The following is a 16,754-nucleotide window of genomic DNA, read 5'->3' as shown; positions in this document are numbered from 1 at the left end:
ACTTTTTAAACACCTTTAATGAAATATTCAAGAACTGTAAAACTCCTACAATTATTTTTCTTTCTTTAATTACCATTCCGGGAGGAGTTATACATTTTAATGGTATTCATTAAGCACTGTGCTAAAAAGCATTTAGAAGAAGAAAAGAAAAAAAAAAATTTTTTGTTGAAAAGCACAATGCTCATGAAATTTAATTTTGCATACCTGTGAAACCACATGCCTCTGCAAGAAGAAATGTGCTCCAGGACATCAGGAAGAATAATGCAGTCTCCAGAAGCTGGAAATCTCGCAGTTTTGTGAATTTGGTGACGTGAAGAATAGGTCAGTTAAAGAGTCAGAACAATATGAAATCTTAGAAATTTACATTTTTTAATGATTCAGTACCAATGACACCTCACTGTATAAAAATTAACTCAAATTAGTAAAAGGATATCAGGGCTGTCACAACTCCAGTGGCAGCTCCAAGAGCAAAAGATCCACTAAATATTCCTAAAAAAATTCCAAATGACTTAAACATTGCTGTGACGTCAAAAGTATGGCTGTTATCTCCAGCTGGCTGATACGCAACAATTGACCTGTAAACCAGAAGACTTGTCAGAATATCAAAAATCCACCATTCAGTACTGACAGAAACCATTCACTAATTTCTCAAAATCTTTAAAACACATATTGGTCACACTGGTGAGAAATATAAAATATTACATTCTTAGCATTCACTCTTCACTTCATTCCCTTACATATTGGATTGCCTGTAATTTTTCCACAAAACTGTGTAAAACATACACTGGGTATGATCTGTCCTGTTTAAAAAAAAAAAAAATTGGACTTGACATACCTGAAGCAACATTTTTCTACTTCTTTAATATACCTGCATGTCTGTATACATTTTGCATAGGCTCAAACAATTCCAGGTAAATGGAGGAAAACAAAAACACTTCAAAGTTCCTACTGATTTGTTTCTCAAGTAGTAACAGCTGAATTACTACCAAAAGCTAAGCTTGTCTTTTTCTCTTGTTCTTAAAGGCTGACTCTGTTTCCACTCAGGTTGGCTGTCAGTTCTATAACATTGGACTCATTTCTCTAGAGTTTTGCAATGGATTTTTCCTCCTCTTCATTTCTTAATTAAAACCAGTAAAATGAGAATGGACATCTAAGAAAATCATAACAGCATAAGCTTAAAATTTCATGATAAAATAGTCAACAAATCCCAAAACCTCAAGTTGGCAATTTCCATGTCAGTTACTATAGCAGCTCATTTTGTTTTCAGAAAACAGAGAAAGGACTAAAGCAGGAAAGGAAACTATAAACTTTGAAATTGTTTCCAAAATTTAACTATGATGTCAGAAAACAGATGGCAAAGTGTTTTAATAATTTAAGTTTAAATATGTTAATTTTATATGTTTTTCCTCTACAGTTGGCCTAGTGAAACAGCATGCTTTGCATACAATGGACTGATTTTAGGACATTTTTTCTTTTTACTAACACTATTGCTACACTAAGCTAGAACACTTGCATTGAAATCCCTGATTTTTAAATGGTCACAACATAACTTTACTCTTGACAATGACAAAAAAGAAACATACATGATCCGAGAGAAAGAAAATATAGAATAGAACACACACGTCCCTCATCTTTCTTACCCTACTTCTTCCCTGGTCTGAGCTGGCTACACTAATCACTACATAATTGAAAGGCTGTTTCTGCTATTGTTTTTCCCCAAAGCATCAATGCTAGGGCTAGACAAGGTAAAACAGTGATATATATCTACAATACAAACCTCATTGAACAAATGTTATAAATGGTAACCAAGACATTAAGCCAAATGACAAGGCATTTATGATGCCACATTTTTATACAGGTCATCTGAACAGTCTCACCAGTGAAGTCTCTTTGACAGTGGTTATAAATACCATGTAATTGAGTATTCGGGCAGGTCCAGTTCTAGACTTGTCAACTAAAAAACTACTGACTGTACAAGACTTACACAAGTCTAACATATTGCCACTAACACTGACTGTAAAGGACATATTAACTTTAGTAAGCAGCTAGACTCAACCATACCATTGATAAAAACAAGCCACAGTGGCAATCAGGATGAACACTGATGCTTCAGGTAAAAAAGGTATATAACTTTATTAGTCTTATAAGGTGTACATGCTGTACATTTAGAATAACGTAAAAATATTACAAGGTTAATTTTGTCAATATATTAGAAAAAGATTTTTAAGTGACTCAATTTTATTAAAAAATGCACTAAAAAGTAAAAAAAATAAATTTTATTCTTGTACTAAGATTTTGTTGGTCATATGTTACTAAAAATAAAATTGTGGGACGCCCATAAAAGCTTAACTATCAAAAGAAAATGACACATCATATAAAACTTGATTAAAGTAAGTAGGATAAAGGTTATAACTGAAGAAATTTTCAAATTATAAGAGTTCTTTTTTTAAGTCATTTAAGGAATCTATGCATTTGAAGTGAATTAAATTAATTCTTTAATACATTTTTATGATTTGACAGAAATGATATTAACAACGGAGAGGAATCGAACCTACAACCTTAAAGTGAAACTTAACATTCATTCATGTTCATTTCTCATTTCAAAAAAATCCTAATCACGATGAAACCTTACACGTGTAAAGTACTGGAAATGTGTGTTTGTCTACTGGAGAATTAAACCTTCAATCATTCTTAGAAAAAGCCCAACACTTTATCCACTGAACCAATATCGCCAAATCACTGAAAAGAATACAAAAAATTGGTACAATTAAAAAAAAAAAAATACTTTATGTACACTGGTCTCAAACCTTCAACCACTTGATTGAACATCCAACACACTAACCACTTGACCACTGCTGCTTAATTTTCATATTGAAGTAATTTGACAAAACTTCAATATGAATTAATTAAAATGATTTTCTTTAACCTCCTTAGTGTTAGACCCAAGTGTTACTCGAGCTGTGAAAACTGTGCTAAAACAGTTAGTCCCGAGTGTCACTCAAGCAACTGTACAGATGCATCTTGCGTAAATGTTAGAACCGAGAATCACTTGGGCTGTAAATGTGCTGTCAGTGCTGCCATTCTTTGGAAAAATTATGTCTGAGTGTAGGTTTTCACGAATTATGTAATATCTTCAATTTACCAACAATGAAGTTTTTGAAGAGAATAACAACCCAGAACCCAAAATGAAGAAAATTTTGGCATTGATGAAAGTCTCACAGCTTATAAGGGCAGACTGTCACATCAAAAAGAGAAGATTTGGCATAAAGCTTTACGAGGTTTGTGAATCTAAAACGGGATGCATTTGGACTTCTGTTCTGTACACAGGGCTAGGGACAATGTTTGATCCGAAACACAATCAGTATGGCGTTACGCCATTGGTGCCGACTCTGATAGATGCTCTGTGGGATCAAGATTACTGTGTAACCATGGACAATTTTTATAGTTCGCCAGAACTATTTGACATCTCACTGGAAAGAAAGACTGACGCATATGGTACACTGCGTCCTAACCGTCATGGCATGTCTGAAGACTTTGACAGAGCTAAATTACAGCAAGGTGTACGAGTAGCTTGGCAAAAGTTTAAAGTGATTATGCTGAAATGGAAGGACAAGAAAGAGGTTTGTCTTCTTAGCACTGTACATTATGCAGCTACAGTCACTGTACAGGCAAAAGGCAACAAGCAGTTTACAAAGCCTTTTGCTGTGGTCGACTACAATAGCATGATAGGCAGCGTAAACCATGTGGATCAAGAATTGATTTTCTATCCTGTTATGTGGCTGCAACAAAAGGAATAATACAAAAAGATATTTTGTCATCTGGTGGAACAGTGTATTTGGAATGCATTAGTGTTATACAAATAAATGCTGGCAAAACTGTAACTCATGCAAACTTTACATGCCAGCTTGAAGAATAAATCATTGCCAAACATGCAAACACTACCGCTAAAGAGATGCGGTCGACGGAGTACATCACGGATCAATCCAGAGCGTCTTATTGGCAGACATTTTATTATATTATATACACCCCAACAGAAAAAAAAAACAGAATCCAACTTGTACCTGTGTAGTGTGCTGTTCAAAAACAGATAAATCCGCAAAGAAAATCCAAAAAGAAGCACACTATTATTGTCTCGACTGACGTTGGATTGTGCTTTTCACGGTGCTTTAAGATTTACCACACAAAGGACTCATTTTGAGATTAAATACTGTTTTGGCATCATTAGTAGTATTATTATTACTGTTATTATTGTTTTTGTTATTACTGTTCATTCCATATTATTATATTATTTTATTCAGCATTACTATTATTATTTGTGTCATTATTATACTTTTGAGATTTAATAAAAATGTAACTTTTCATACCAAAAAAAATGCAATGCTTTTTACGTGTTTTCTTGGAATAAAATGCAACGCTAAGGAGGTTAAATTAATTTGTCTACATTGGTCTTGAACCTTTGACCAAATCAAAAGTCCAACATGCTAACCACTTGACCAACACTACTAATTCACATAAATGTGTGTTGGCTAAAAGCACTTTATATGTGTATTCACTGAAAGTATAATATAAGGAAATGAAAAATTAAAATTTGACGTAATTAACGTACAGATCCCAAATCAAAACTGATGAAGTATTGCATTGTCACCAGAAATCAGCATGCATGAAAAGTTTGGAGGAAATCAGTTTAGTAAAAGTGGGTAAAAATTGATTGCAAAATTTGACCCAGACAGAGACGACAAGTCGAATAAAATCGTGTAATAATAATAAAAAAAGAAAAAGTATCAAAATGTCCTGATAAGGTACAGGCTGTTTAAAAGCTAGGCTACCAACTACTGTATAAGAAAATTAAACTAGCACAAAAAGCTAACTAAAATCAACAGCGAAAGTCATTCTTCAGGACAAAGTCTGTAATCCACTGTTTTACAATATGTAATTTTTAACTTGTGAGCATAAAAAAATCTTTAAAATAAACAGGCACCAAAAAAATAGAAAATTTCAAAATCATTCCTATAATATTTTACACACACAACTACACTTTTTATAGGTGAGAAATAAGAAGGAAAGATCTCAAAAGGGTTCAGGAAGTCCAGTGTAGAAAGACAAATGTAAAACAACAAGCAAATTACCAGAAACATATCTACTTTTTATCTGGCGTCATTAAGTGATAAGAAAGTTCAACCTTGTAATGAGTAAGTATAAACTTTTTTAATTGTTTAGTCTCCATTTAAGAACAGGCAAAGGATAAAACTCAGGACAATGTAGGTTTGATTTGATTGCAGCTAAACAACTACATTTAGCCAAGAAGTTAGGATGTATACTTTATCCCATATCCCTATCATGTGTGCTTTAAATAACAATTATTTTATTATTTTATCAATTTTATTATTTACAATTTTCAAGCATATAATAGATAATCAAAAAATATTACAAATTCATGATTATTTACAAAAATACAACAGCTATTTCCTCTGTAGTGCTTCATTTTTATTCTATTCCAAAACAATAAATACACTGGTAATTTGCTTTGCATAAGATAAAGCTTTGGCCTTATATAGAGCACTGCTAAGAAGGCACAACACACAACACAAGCACAGCACACCCATTAGTTAAGACTCCCTGAATCTCCACCATGCCTGGAACCATTTTAGACACTGTGGCATTGGCCCAGCTTGTACGCAGTCCAAGTGCACTGTGCTTTCCATAATAAATAAAAATTCTGTAAATACACAATGCATTTGTAAGAGGTCTTAATAAACCTACACAAAAAGCACTATAAATTAAGTCAAAACATTAAAGTATTTAAACAAGGTAGAATATGTAAGAGATGGCCAAAAATGACAATTGTAGACATTTTCAATAAAGATGCTAAAAAATAATCAAACAATTGGTGTTTTTTATTCTGGAAGTAATTTCCAACTAGTCATAATTACATACGTCTAAAGGGAATGTAAAACTTTATGATAAAGAAAAATTGCTACATAATACAAAATTTGAATGTTCATGTCTCAAAAAAGGAAAAAAACAATTCAGACTGGAATTAGATTAACAACAACATGCTATACCTGTAGGCCCTTATTTAGACATTAATGTTTCAATCTGATTACCTGATACCAGTAAGACTTAACAAAAGTATAAACTCTGCATAAATGATAAATATAAAAAGCAAGAACACAGTCTATAAAACTCCATTTTCAGGTGTTCTACTTTTTTTAAACAAAAAAATTAAATAAGATATTTAGACTAAAATAATTATAAAACCATTATTATTTGCCTCTAAATTAAATGAACATCTATTCAAATTAATAAGCTAATTTTCGCATATTGCATTCCTAAATTTCTCAGATTTCTAGCAAGGACTATAGTGATTATTCTGTTCTACTGTATCACCTCTTCACTCTGGACACTGAATTGCTAATCAATCAATCATGTAAGATGCATTTGTTATGATGTTATAACCATGGATTAGTATCAGTCCAGGTCAACAAGCACACAACAGGGTTACAGTTGAAGCAACACTTCTCTGGGTGGAATTTAGTATTATAAATGGGTTATACACACTGTTTTATGCAAAATGGGGTGCAGTGGACTGTAGATTAAGGGCAAAACAGCTTATGCTGATGACAGTATTGTAGATTAATTGGGTGTTTTGCCCAGAAAAAGAATGCTGACAATTACTGAAAAGCTGGAAGAAACATTTTTTACTGAATGTTTTGCTTATCCCTTCTAATTACCCTTGATGAGATATTTCCATAGTCCAGATTATGTATTACCCTTTCTCTGTGCTATATGAATCTCAGGTTCAAGTCCACCCTAAGCAATGCTGCTAAACCAACAGAAAAAAAGTATACCTGACCAACAGTTAAAATATGGCATGGAGGAATGTAACACATGTGTATGAGTGACACGCCTTATACATTTGAAAATACTTTGAAAACAACTTTTTCCAGGTTTATTTTTACAAGTCATCAAGGAACAAATATGCAATTTCAAAAAATTTATACAGAATCAAATATATTTCGTGACTCCATATTTCCAGGGAAGTGTTATAAGGTAATAAAGCAGTTTTTTTTTTATGGATGCCCGTAACATAGATAAAAAAAAAAAAAACTGCTTAGGACCGAAACACAAAGGTAAGACATTTTCAGATCCATACTGACGATGTGGAATCACCAGTTAACCATGCTATAAATATACAAGCTTTTGAAGTATCTGATGATCCTAAGACTCTGAGAAGGAAATTCGATCAGTCAATGTAAACTGGAGAATACTATTGTATTGCTTTTTGACAGAAAATCAAAAAGTAATCAGCAGTGATGTAAAAGAAGATATGTCATCTGTCTTATCCAAGTATAATAAATATTCAGTCATTTCTAAACTCATACCATTGTCACTCTAGATGTGTATATACATCCCAAGTAATAAACTACACTAAGACTACAGAGGGGGTTATCTTCATTAGTTATGAACCATTTCATTTTAAATATTTAATATATCATTTTATATTATTCTTTGATTATATGAGGTAATTGTTGTGCCGTAAAGTTTCATTACAAAAAGTGAATTTTATTACATGTAATTAATGATTTACTTGTTTATTTTTAGAACAAAGGCATTAAAAACCAATTATCTCATATAAAATATAAAAGAACACATACTAAACCACACACTCTTCCTTACATGCAGGCTCCAAAATAATTAGATACTAAAGGAACTTACGAGGATAGTACAATGGCAACTGCATCATTTAGCACACTTTCTCCAAATAACAGTGCATATAGATCCACATCCACCTGCAACTCATGGAAAATTGCCAGTACTGTCACTTTGAGGAAAAAAAAGAACAGGATTTTAAAAAGTTAAAAAATGTGTCCAAGGTTTTCTAACACTTTGATTTCACATACATGTATATATTAAGGAATCAAACAAGTGATGTTAATAGTGTATTTTGACCAAAGTTAACAGTCATTAGAACTTAACCCCACATGTCAAATACAAAATATGAAGGATTTATTTAATAATAACAGAAATGTAAAGGTAATAAACAAGATTGACAGTGTTATTATGGTTAATCTGATATTGAAAAACTTACTGAAATTTTTCTGTATTTTACAGAAAACAGCATAATAAACATTTTACCTTTCTTAGTTTTACCATCATTACTTATCACTGCATATTTGGTTTGATAACAATAAGAAAGGCATTATACCCTACTCCTGAATTACATTTTTAAGTAAAGCTGATTTGAACATTGTTATTTCTACTGATTTAAATCTCATTGTTATGGTAAACATTGTGAAGTACAAGTTATGACCAAACACCAAATTCACACATTACCCCATCATTCATAAAATATTTCACCTGGGTCAGTGGCAGACACGATTGCACCAAAAAAGAGGCAATCAGTGAAGAAGAAATCGCCTCCAAGTTGTCGAATAGATTTCATGAGGGTTACAAATCCATACATAATTAGCCTGTCCAAGAATTGAGGAAAGATTAATGTTTACGAAATACAAGAATTGATTCCAAGATGAACAATTTACATAATTCTCTACTACTGATTAAGATAACCGTACCAAAAAAGCTACCATCTTACAACAGATGTACAGAAGCTGAATACCCTACATTATTGTAAATAGCCGCTTTGTCCGAAGCAAAAACAATTTACATGTATATATTTTTTTATACAAACACGAAATTAATAAAAATACAAAACAAAAATGTACATATTCAACACATGCATACTAAACATACAAAAATGACCGACTCTGCCCAACCCTATAATGAAACCTGCTAAAAGGTATTTGCTCTTACGCCTTCCAAAACTATTTTTAAATAAAAGCTAAAAACTACCCTAACCAAAATTGTCTTTGTTTACATGTTAGACTTAACTAGAAATATTTATCTAATTCACTGAAAGTTGCTGGATTAATCCTCATTAACTAAAATGTACACATTAATGAACTGTATGTGGATGGCTGTATAGTTAAATGTTTATATATTCATGGGGCCCATAGGTTGGATATCTATCCCAATTTCAAAAATGTCTTTAAGCAGGATTTTGCTAAATCATTATTCACATTATAGTATCTTGTGTAGACAGAGCCTTTTCCAGCAGCATGAAGCAGATAGGAATCAGCCTTGAATGAACCTTCAGTCCATTTGGAAAGCAGTGTCCTCTTTATATACAGAAATATGTATATAACTATCTGATTTATAAATCTTAATGACAAAAGCACTTACCCTCTTCTCTCAGTCAATCAAAATACAAAATTTCTGCTATTAGTATACTGTATATCCTATAACAATTAATGTGATTTATTTTACGCAGCTAGTGTGCTTATCTTTTTTGCAGGATTTTGAGAGAAATACATACCAGGCTGACCGTGACAGCAGTATCTCTTGAAAATAAATGAACATGACCTAAATAACTCTTCAGATGAAATGACAATGATATATAATACCACTGGCAATATACTTCGAAGCTGAGCAACAGGATCTCTCCAATCTTTGCCTCTACATGTCAAAAGAACCCACATCAAATACTTACCCAATAACAAAACATGAGATGACTGTTCCAACAAAGGCATATGCAAGGATGGAGCCCAAGTTCCTAAAAAAATGTCTCTGCAATGTAAAATTGACAAATCAGCACTCTATGGTTATGATTTGCTTCACTTAATGACATACTCTTAGCAATACTACCAAACACAAGCATATTAGATTCTCAGACAAGGTATGCCATGTTTTGCCAAGTAACTGAATTGTTTTTTGAAAATAAACATTCGTTTTGAAACTGATGCCTGCAACACGTTCCATATAAGCAGAGATGGGGTAGTTTTGGACTAACAACAAGTTGAAATAACAAGGTGATGTTTTAGTAAATCTTTGTCAGTCAATACCATTCTGAGCTTCATACCAAGATACAAGGTTTTAATATGCAAAGCAGAAGCCAAACAGGACATCAATACTGTTCAGAAGATGACTTCTCTTAGCTCGGTCTCATCTGAGATGGAAAGTATCATAATGGAATCATATTTTATGGTCAAACAAGTCAACATTTCAAATAGTTTTTGTGAAAACACATGTGTCATGTTCTTCAGACCGAACAGGAAAAAGATCATCCAAGCGGATTATCAGCATCAGGTCCAAAAACCTGTGTCTGTCATGGCAAGATGCTGTGGTTTGCACATTTGTGAGGGCACCTTTAATGCAGAAAGACAGGTACAAATTTTGGATAAACAAATACTGCCATCAAGACATCATCTTTTCCTGGGACCCTGCATTTTCCAGCAGGACATATATATATTTTATATATATAAAATCCAAAGTCAGTCAGTGTGTCTGTCTGTCTGCTTTTCACGAGAGAACTACTTAATGGATTTAGATAAGAGTTTTTTTCTATAATTTGCTTGAACATTCTGGTTGATTTTGCAACTTCTCTCATCATGCTATATATCATAGTTCACTTACCAATTTATTTACAGGAATCCGACAGAGAGGCTGCGGGCCGAGGTAGGGCCCTCCTCACTCATGCGCCATCCTCCATTCAAGTTGGTCCACCTCTAGCCACGTGTTGGAGCGTACCTTGCTTCTGATTAGCTAGCAATACCAGTTTGTTCAACAGACATTATTGTCTACAAATGTGATAGTGCGTCTACTTTTTTATCTTCAAAACTCAGCAACTGTTTGCTTGACATTTATAATTCAATTTTAGAAAATTGTATAAATGTCACTGGAGGTCAAATCTTGCTAAATTTGAACTATGTCAATTTGTGACTTAGATTAAGTAGGTTAGATTCTACATCTGACCTGCTTGAGGTTTCAAAATGCCTTCGCACCAGAGGTGAGTCTTGAGCCAATCATAATGACTGTCCAGTTAATCCAAGCTACTTGTACACAAACATATTGTAAAAACTTAGTGATTACATAAAAGCACATATGATATTTGAGAAGTGAGATATGTGCCTCCCAAAAGGTTTTACATTGCTACATGCTCTGCAGGTCCTGCTTGGTCTTGGCAAATCATCCATGCACTCAGCAATACACAAAAGTGAAGAACGAAAATGAAAGAAGGTGAAATGTTTCTGAAGTGGCCATGTACAATATGAAAACACCACATGATAATAACCCACAACAAACAAAACACCTGAATAGCTACAATTCAAGAACACTACAAATATTTAGGAGAGAAGAAGACCAGTGGTGAACCTATGTATTGGACATAGCTTACAATTCTTGTTTCAGCAATAAAAGGTAAATATCCTAGTCAATTGAAAGTTCTCAGTACATATGCAGGATTACACTTAAAGTTTCATACTGTTTTATAATCACCCTGTACAGAACAACTGTTGCAGTATATATTTCAACTGATATAAATAAAAATCTGGTGAAATATAACTTTCATTTGGATCTCAAAACAACACTCAAAAGACCAACAAATTGCCATTAAAAATGCAGCTACAGCTACAGATTTTGAAAAACAAAACAGGAGCAAATGATAAATTAGGCATACGTACCCTTTTGAGGCTATATCCGGCATGAAAAATTATAGGAGGTAATAGAATGTTGAAAAACACCTCAGGGTCAAAAGTCACCTAAGATACAGAAAACAGTTACACATTTTCAGGAATTATATTTACAAACTTACAAAGAAAAGCAAAGTCATATTTTATACATTTTTTTAAATAAATAAGACAAAACCAGTTGTGCCCAGATGCACTGGTGTAATTTTCATAAAACCCTGCATAAAAAAAAACAATAAAACAAGGTATGCAAATTATTATTTTGCATGTCCATTATAATCCTTACTAAAGACATTGAACTGTACCCTCAATAAATGTCTCATACTATCAAAATAACTAAGCATAACATTTGATAACACTGGCCATGTTAATAACATTACTATCACAGCGAGTTGATTATGGCAACAATGGCTGCACGCAAAAAAAAGCCCCCACTAGGAACATTGTTAACAGAATCAGCAGTGGTTTGCACATATTACCTTCAGTTGATATACTGTATTTTATTGCAAGTGGATTAAGACCTCTTATAAGTTTTCAGCTATACCTGGACTACAAAATAATATTGTGTTGAAGCGTGGTAGACATCCTTTTCTAGGCAGACTCTAGGCAATGTGTGGGGGCTTCCATTTATTTATCATTGAACAAAAACGATACAGAGAGATACAAATACTTTTCTTGTACTTTTGCAATAAATCTCTACATAAATTTGTCTTTGGTTTTCTTAAAATTTCTATGGAATTGTTAACCATAAAATATGAGGTTAATGACAGGGCAATGTAAAACTAGCAGCTACTAAATAATTTGTACTAGTACATTACAGAAGCAGCATACACTAGTTTTTGACTTAAAGGTATCTTTTAAGAAATATGCAATAAAATGTAGATTGGCACAAAATATCAATGAATCAACTGTAAATCAGAAGTATTTAATGCAGTAGTAACATGAGTAGTATTGTGATGTGAACAGATTACAGCAAAATCTTTATGTAAACCCAACATGTAACACATTGCAATTCGAATATAGCTAGCTGTAGAACAGACTTTAAAGTCTCACAGTTCAAAAACCCACTGTATATTTCTTGGGTATGAAAACTAATATACTGTGCTTTATGTCAATGTTTTACACTGTTGATACATGTATTACTGTCTTCTGTTAATCTTAAAACTTGAAACATTGGATGAGTAGTGTAGGTTTAATTCCATTCAAAATTCCCAGACTGTTCACCTTCGATAACACCATCTGAATTGATATACCCCAATCAGCCAAAATATCAAATCCAAACCCAGCCACAGGGGATGCACAAACCAGTGTGTTTCCTCGTACCGGTCCCAAGCCCAGATAAATGGGGAGGGTTATGTCAGGAAGGGCATCTGGTGTAAAATTTTGCCAAATCAATATGGGGATAACAATACAAGTTTCCATACAGCATCAGTTGAGCCCCTGGTTAATCACCACCGTCACCAGTACTGCTAGCCAACAGGGTGCTGGCGGAAAATGGGCTACTGTCGCCCGAAGAAAGAGAAGGAGAAGAAGAGGGGGAAGATGTGTCCAGAGGCAGGAGGAGAGGAGGAAGGTAAAGAGAGTGGAACTGAGGGTAGGAACTTTGAATGTTGGCAGTATGACTGGTAAGGGGAAAGAGTTAGCAGATATGATGGAGAGAAGGAAGGCTGATATATTGTGCGTGCAAGAGACTAAATGGAAGGGGAGTAAGGCCAGGTGGATCGGAGGTGGATTCAGATTGTTCTATCATGGTGTGGATAGGAGGAAAAATGGAGTAGGGGTTATTCTGAAGGTAAAGTATGACAAGAGTGTTTTGGAGGTGAAAAAAGTGTCAGAGTAATGATTATGAAGCTGGAAATTGGAGGTGTGATGATGAATGTTGTTAGTGCATATGCCCCGCAAGTTGGGTGTGCAATGGGTGAGAAAGAAGATTTTTGGAGTGAGTTGGATGAAGTGATGAACAGTGTACCCAAGGAACAGAAAGTGGTGATTGGAGCGAATTTCAATGGACATGTTGGTGAAGGGAACAGAGGAGGTGATTGGTAGGTATGGTGTCAAAGAGAGGAATGAAGAAGGTCAGAGGATAGTGGATTTTGCCAAAAGGATGGAAATGGCTGTGGTGAATACGTATTTTAAGAAGAGGGAGGAACATAGGGATACGTAGAAGAGTGAAGGAAGATGCACACAGGTAGATTACATCCTATGCAGAAGAGTCAATCTGAAGGAGACTGAAGACTGCAAAGTGGTGGCAGGGTAAAGTGTAGTTAAGCAGCATAGGATGGTGGTCTGTAGGATGACGTTGGAGATCAAGAAGAGGAAGAGAGTGAGGGCAGAGCCAAGGATCAGATGGTGGAAGTTGAAAAAGGAAGACTGCAAGGTTGAGTTTAGGGAGAAGGTGAGACAGGCACTGGGTGGTAGTGAAGAATTAGCAGATAGTTGGGAAACTACAGCAAATGTAGTAAGGGTGACAGGAAGAAGGGTGCTTGGTGTGAGGAAGGAGGAAAAGGAAACCTGGTGGTGGAATGGGGAAGTACAGGAGAATATACAGTATACAGAGGAAGAGGATGGCAAAGAAGAAGTGGGATAGTCAGAGAGATGCAGAAAGTAGACAAGAGTACAAGGAGATAAGGCACAAGGTGAACAGAAAGGTGGCGAAGGCTAAAGAAAAGGTGTATGATGAGTTGTATGAGAGGTTGGACACTAAGGAGGGAGCAGGGTAGGGTGATAAAGGATAAAGATGGAAACGTACTCACAAGCGAGGAGAGTGTGTTGAGCAGATGGAAAGAGTACTTTGAGTGGCTGATGAATGAAGAGAACGAGAGAGAAAAGAGGTTGGATGATGTGGAGATAGTGAACCAGGACAGCTATGAAGAGGATGAAGAATGGAAAAGCCACTGGTCCAGATGACATACCTGTGGAAGCATGGAGGTGTTTAGGAGAGATGGCAGTGGAGTTTTTAACCAGATTGTTGGAAAGTGACAGGATGCCTGAGGAGTGGAGAAGAAGTGTACTGGTGCCGATATTTAAGAATAAGGGGGATGTGCAGGACTGTAGTAACTATAGGGGGATAAAATTGATGAGCCACAGCATGAACTACTACAGCCTTCGACCTCAAAAGACATATTTTTGCATCCAAAATCCTTTACCTTTCGCAGCATTTCATTATCTTGCACATCGTCAACCTCCTTTGGACTGATCTCTCCCTTCAAAGTGTATTCATAAAATTTGCCACTGACATTGACCAGGAATGTGGCAGGACTGTTGTTCAGCTGGCAGCTAAGAGTTTTATTGTTGATATCTCTGGGTACATGGATCCCATACCGTAGAACAACTCCGACCAGCAAGCCTATAATGAAAATGACAGGTGAGAGCTGTTTTAAGTTGAACAGTCAAAAAAATACCTATTACAGGTTAAGAGATGTGCTACACATCAGCTTATCTAAAAAATATTTCTTATGCTTACTTAACAAAAAAACAAAAATCATTCCATCAGTTCCCTAATCAAAAACACTTAAGCAGCATTAGATGTAAGACTGGAACCAGCACAAGACATAGACACTGTTCAGGACAAGGTGCACTTGCACCAACACTTGTTCACACACAGAGCCAATTTAGAGATATCAATTAACCCAAACACATCTTTGGAATTTGGGGTGAAAACCCAGAGTGCCCAGAGAAAAACCTAGGCTGAAAGAAGGAGAATATAAAAATCCTACAGCAAAAACAACTTGGTTAGTAAAGTTGTGTGACAGTGCACCAGTCTTCAAGAGCTTGTGACAAAACAGTTTGGATTGTTGTACACCCATTAATATTTTCAAGCAGTAAATCTGAATTTAGAGAACTGAAACGAAAAGGGTCCTGCGGTGGGTTGGCACCCTGCCCGGGATTGGTTCCTGCCTTGTGCCCTGTGTTGGCTGAGATTGGCTCCAGCAGACCCCTGTGACCCTGTGTTCGGATTCAGCAGGTTGGAAAATGGATGGATGGATGAAACGAAAAGGGAAAAAAGTATGTTAAACAATATTATGGAGTCCTTTAGCAGGATACTACCTCAAGGTAAACTTACAAAAATATTTTAAAGGGAATTTTTGAGCATACAGAAAAAAAAACAAAACAAAAAAAAAAACGGAGGTCTGAACCAGCACTATAAACGACAGTACCAATAGCATACAGATGGTTTTCTGCTCAAGACAGGAATACTCAATTAGTATTTAATGCAAAAAGTCAATTTAAATATTCTTATTCATAAATTGGTAGCTTTGCTTTTAAACACAAGCCTTTGTAAACAAGACATAATCTATATTCTTGAGAATAGTATCAGATAAAACTATAAATTAACACTTACAGAAGGTGGTTCTCGGATAATGTGCATTATTTAAGGTGAGAACCTCTTACACAGAGTTGTGTATACGGTAGTTTCATCAACACCCCACACTGAACAGGAGAAAATACACATAACCTTTAGCTCATCAAGCCAAGTTGCTTGTCTTTACAATGTGTGACTCTACTAAAAAGCACAAGGTTGTAGGGATGTCAAGAACCAGATACTATGCGCGTGCAAGTATGCATGTGTATGTACATCCATCCATCCATCAACCTTCCTAACCCACTTATCCAGGGCAGGTTTGAGGAGCAGCTGCAGGGTAACCCAGCAATCATATGAAAAGCGGGAAAAATCGCTAGACTGTGCACCAGTCCATTGTGTGTGTTTGTTCATTTGGTCATTAAACTATCCATCCATCCATCCATATTCCAACCCACTGAATCCGAACACAGGGTCACGGGGGTCTGCTGGAGCCAATCCCAGCCAACATAGGGCACAAGGCAGGAACCAATCCCAGGCAGGGTGCCAACCCACCGCAGGACACACACAAACACACCCACACCAAGCATACACTAGGGCCAATTTAGAATCACCAATCCACCTAACCTGCATGTCTTTGGACTGTGGGAGGAAACCGGAGCGCCCGGAGGAAACCCACGCAGACACGGGGAGAACATGCAAACTCCACGCAGGGAGGACCCGGGAGGTGAACCCAGGTCCCCAGGTCTCCCAACTGCGAGGCAGCAGTGCTACCCACTGCGCCACCGTGCCGCCCGTCACTAAACTACTTTAAATAAAAATAAAATAAAACAAGCATACCTTGTAAGTCATAGCAGCCATTGCTTGGTGATTCTACCACTTAAATCCAGATGAGAAACTTAAGCGTTGCTAGATTTAGAAAGATGGCATGG

General features: G+C 35.5%; 1 protein-coding gene and 1 long non-coding RNA gene across 2 annotated transcripts in view; one reads left to right on the top strand and one right to left on the bottom strand.

The window, feature by feature from the left end:
- slc9a6a (solute carrier family 9 member A6a) overlaps positions 1-16,754 on the bottom strand; it is a 90,682-nt gene that overhangs the window by 54,052 nt on the left and 19,876 nt on the right. The window contains exons 2-8 of the mRNA XM_028815780.2: positions 14,669-14,868; positions 11,517-11,594; positions 9,548-9,624; positions 8,359-8,471; positions 7,717-7,822; positions 434-575; positions 205-310 (exon numbers count right to left, since the gene is read on the bottom strand). Coding sequence (XP_028671613.2) covers positions 205-310; positions 434-575; positions 7,717-7,822; positions 8,359-8,471; positions 9,548-9,624; positions 11,517-11,594; positions 14,669-14,868 — 822 coding nt within the window. The remainder of the gene's footprint in view (positions 1-204; positions 311-433; positions 576-7,716; positions 7,823-8,358; positions 8,472-9,547; positions 9,625-11,516; positions 11,595-14,668; positions 14,869-16,754) is intronic.
- Positions 200-905, top strand: LOC127529915 (uncharacterized). Its single transcript, XR_007936521.1, has 2 exons — positions 200-305; positions 429-905. It is a non-coding gene; the product is annotated as an uncharacterized LOC127529915 (long non-coding RNA).

Source organism: Erpetoichthys calabaricus, chromosome 12 (assembly GCF_900747795.2).
Source record: "Erpetoichthys calabaricus chromosome 12, fErpCal1.3, whole genome shotgun sequence".
NCBI classification, from domain to species: Eukaryota; Metazoa; Chordata; class Cladistia; order Polypteriformes; family Polypteridae; genus Erpetoichthys; species Erpetoichthys calabaricus.
This window is presented reverse-complemented; position numbering and strand designations above follow the sequence as displayed.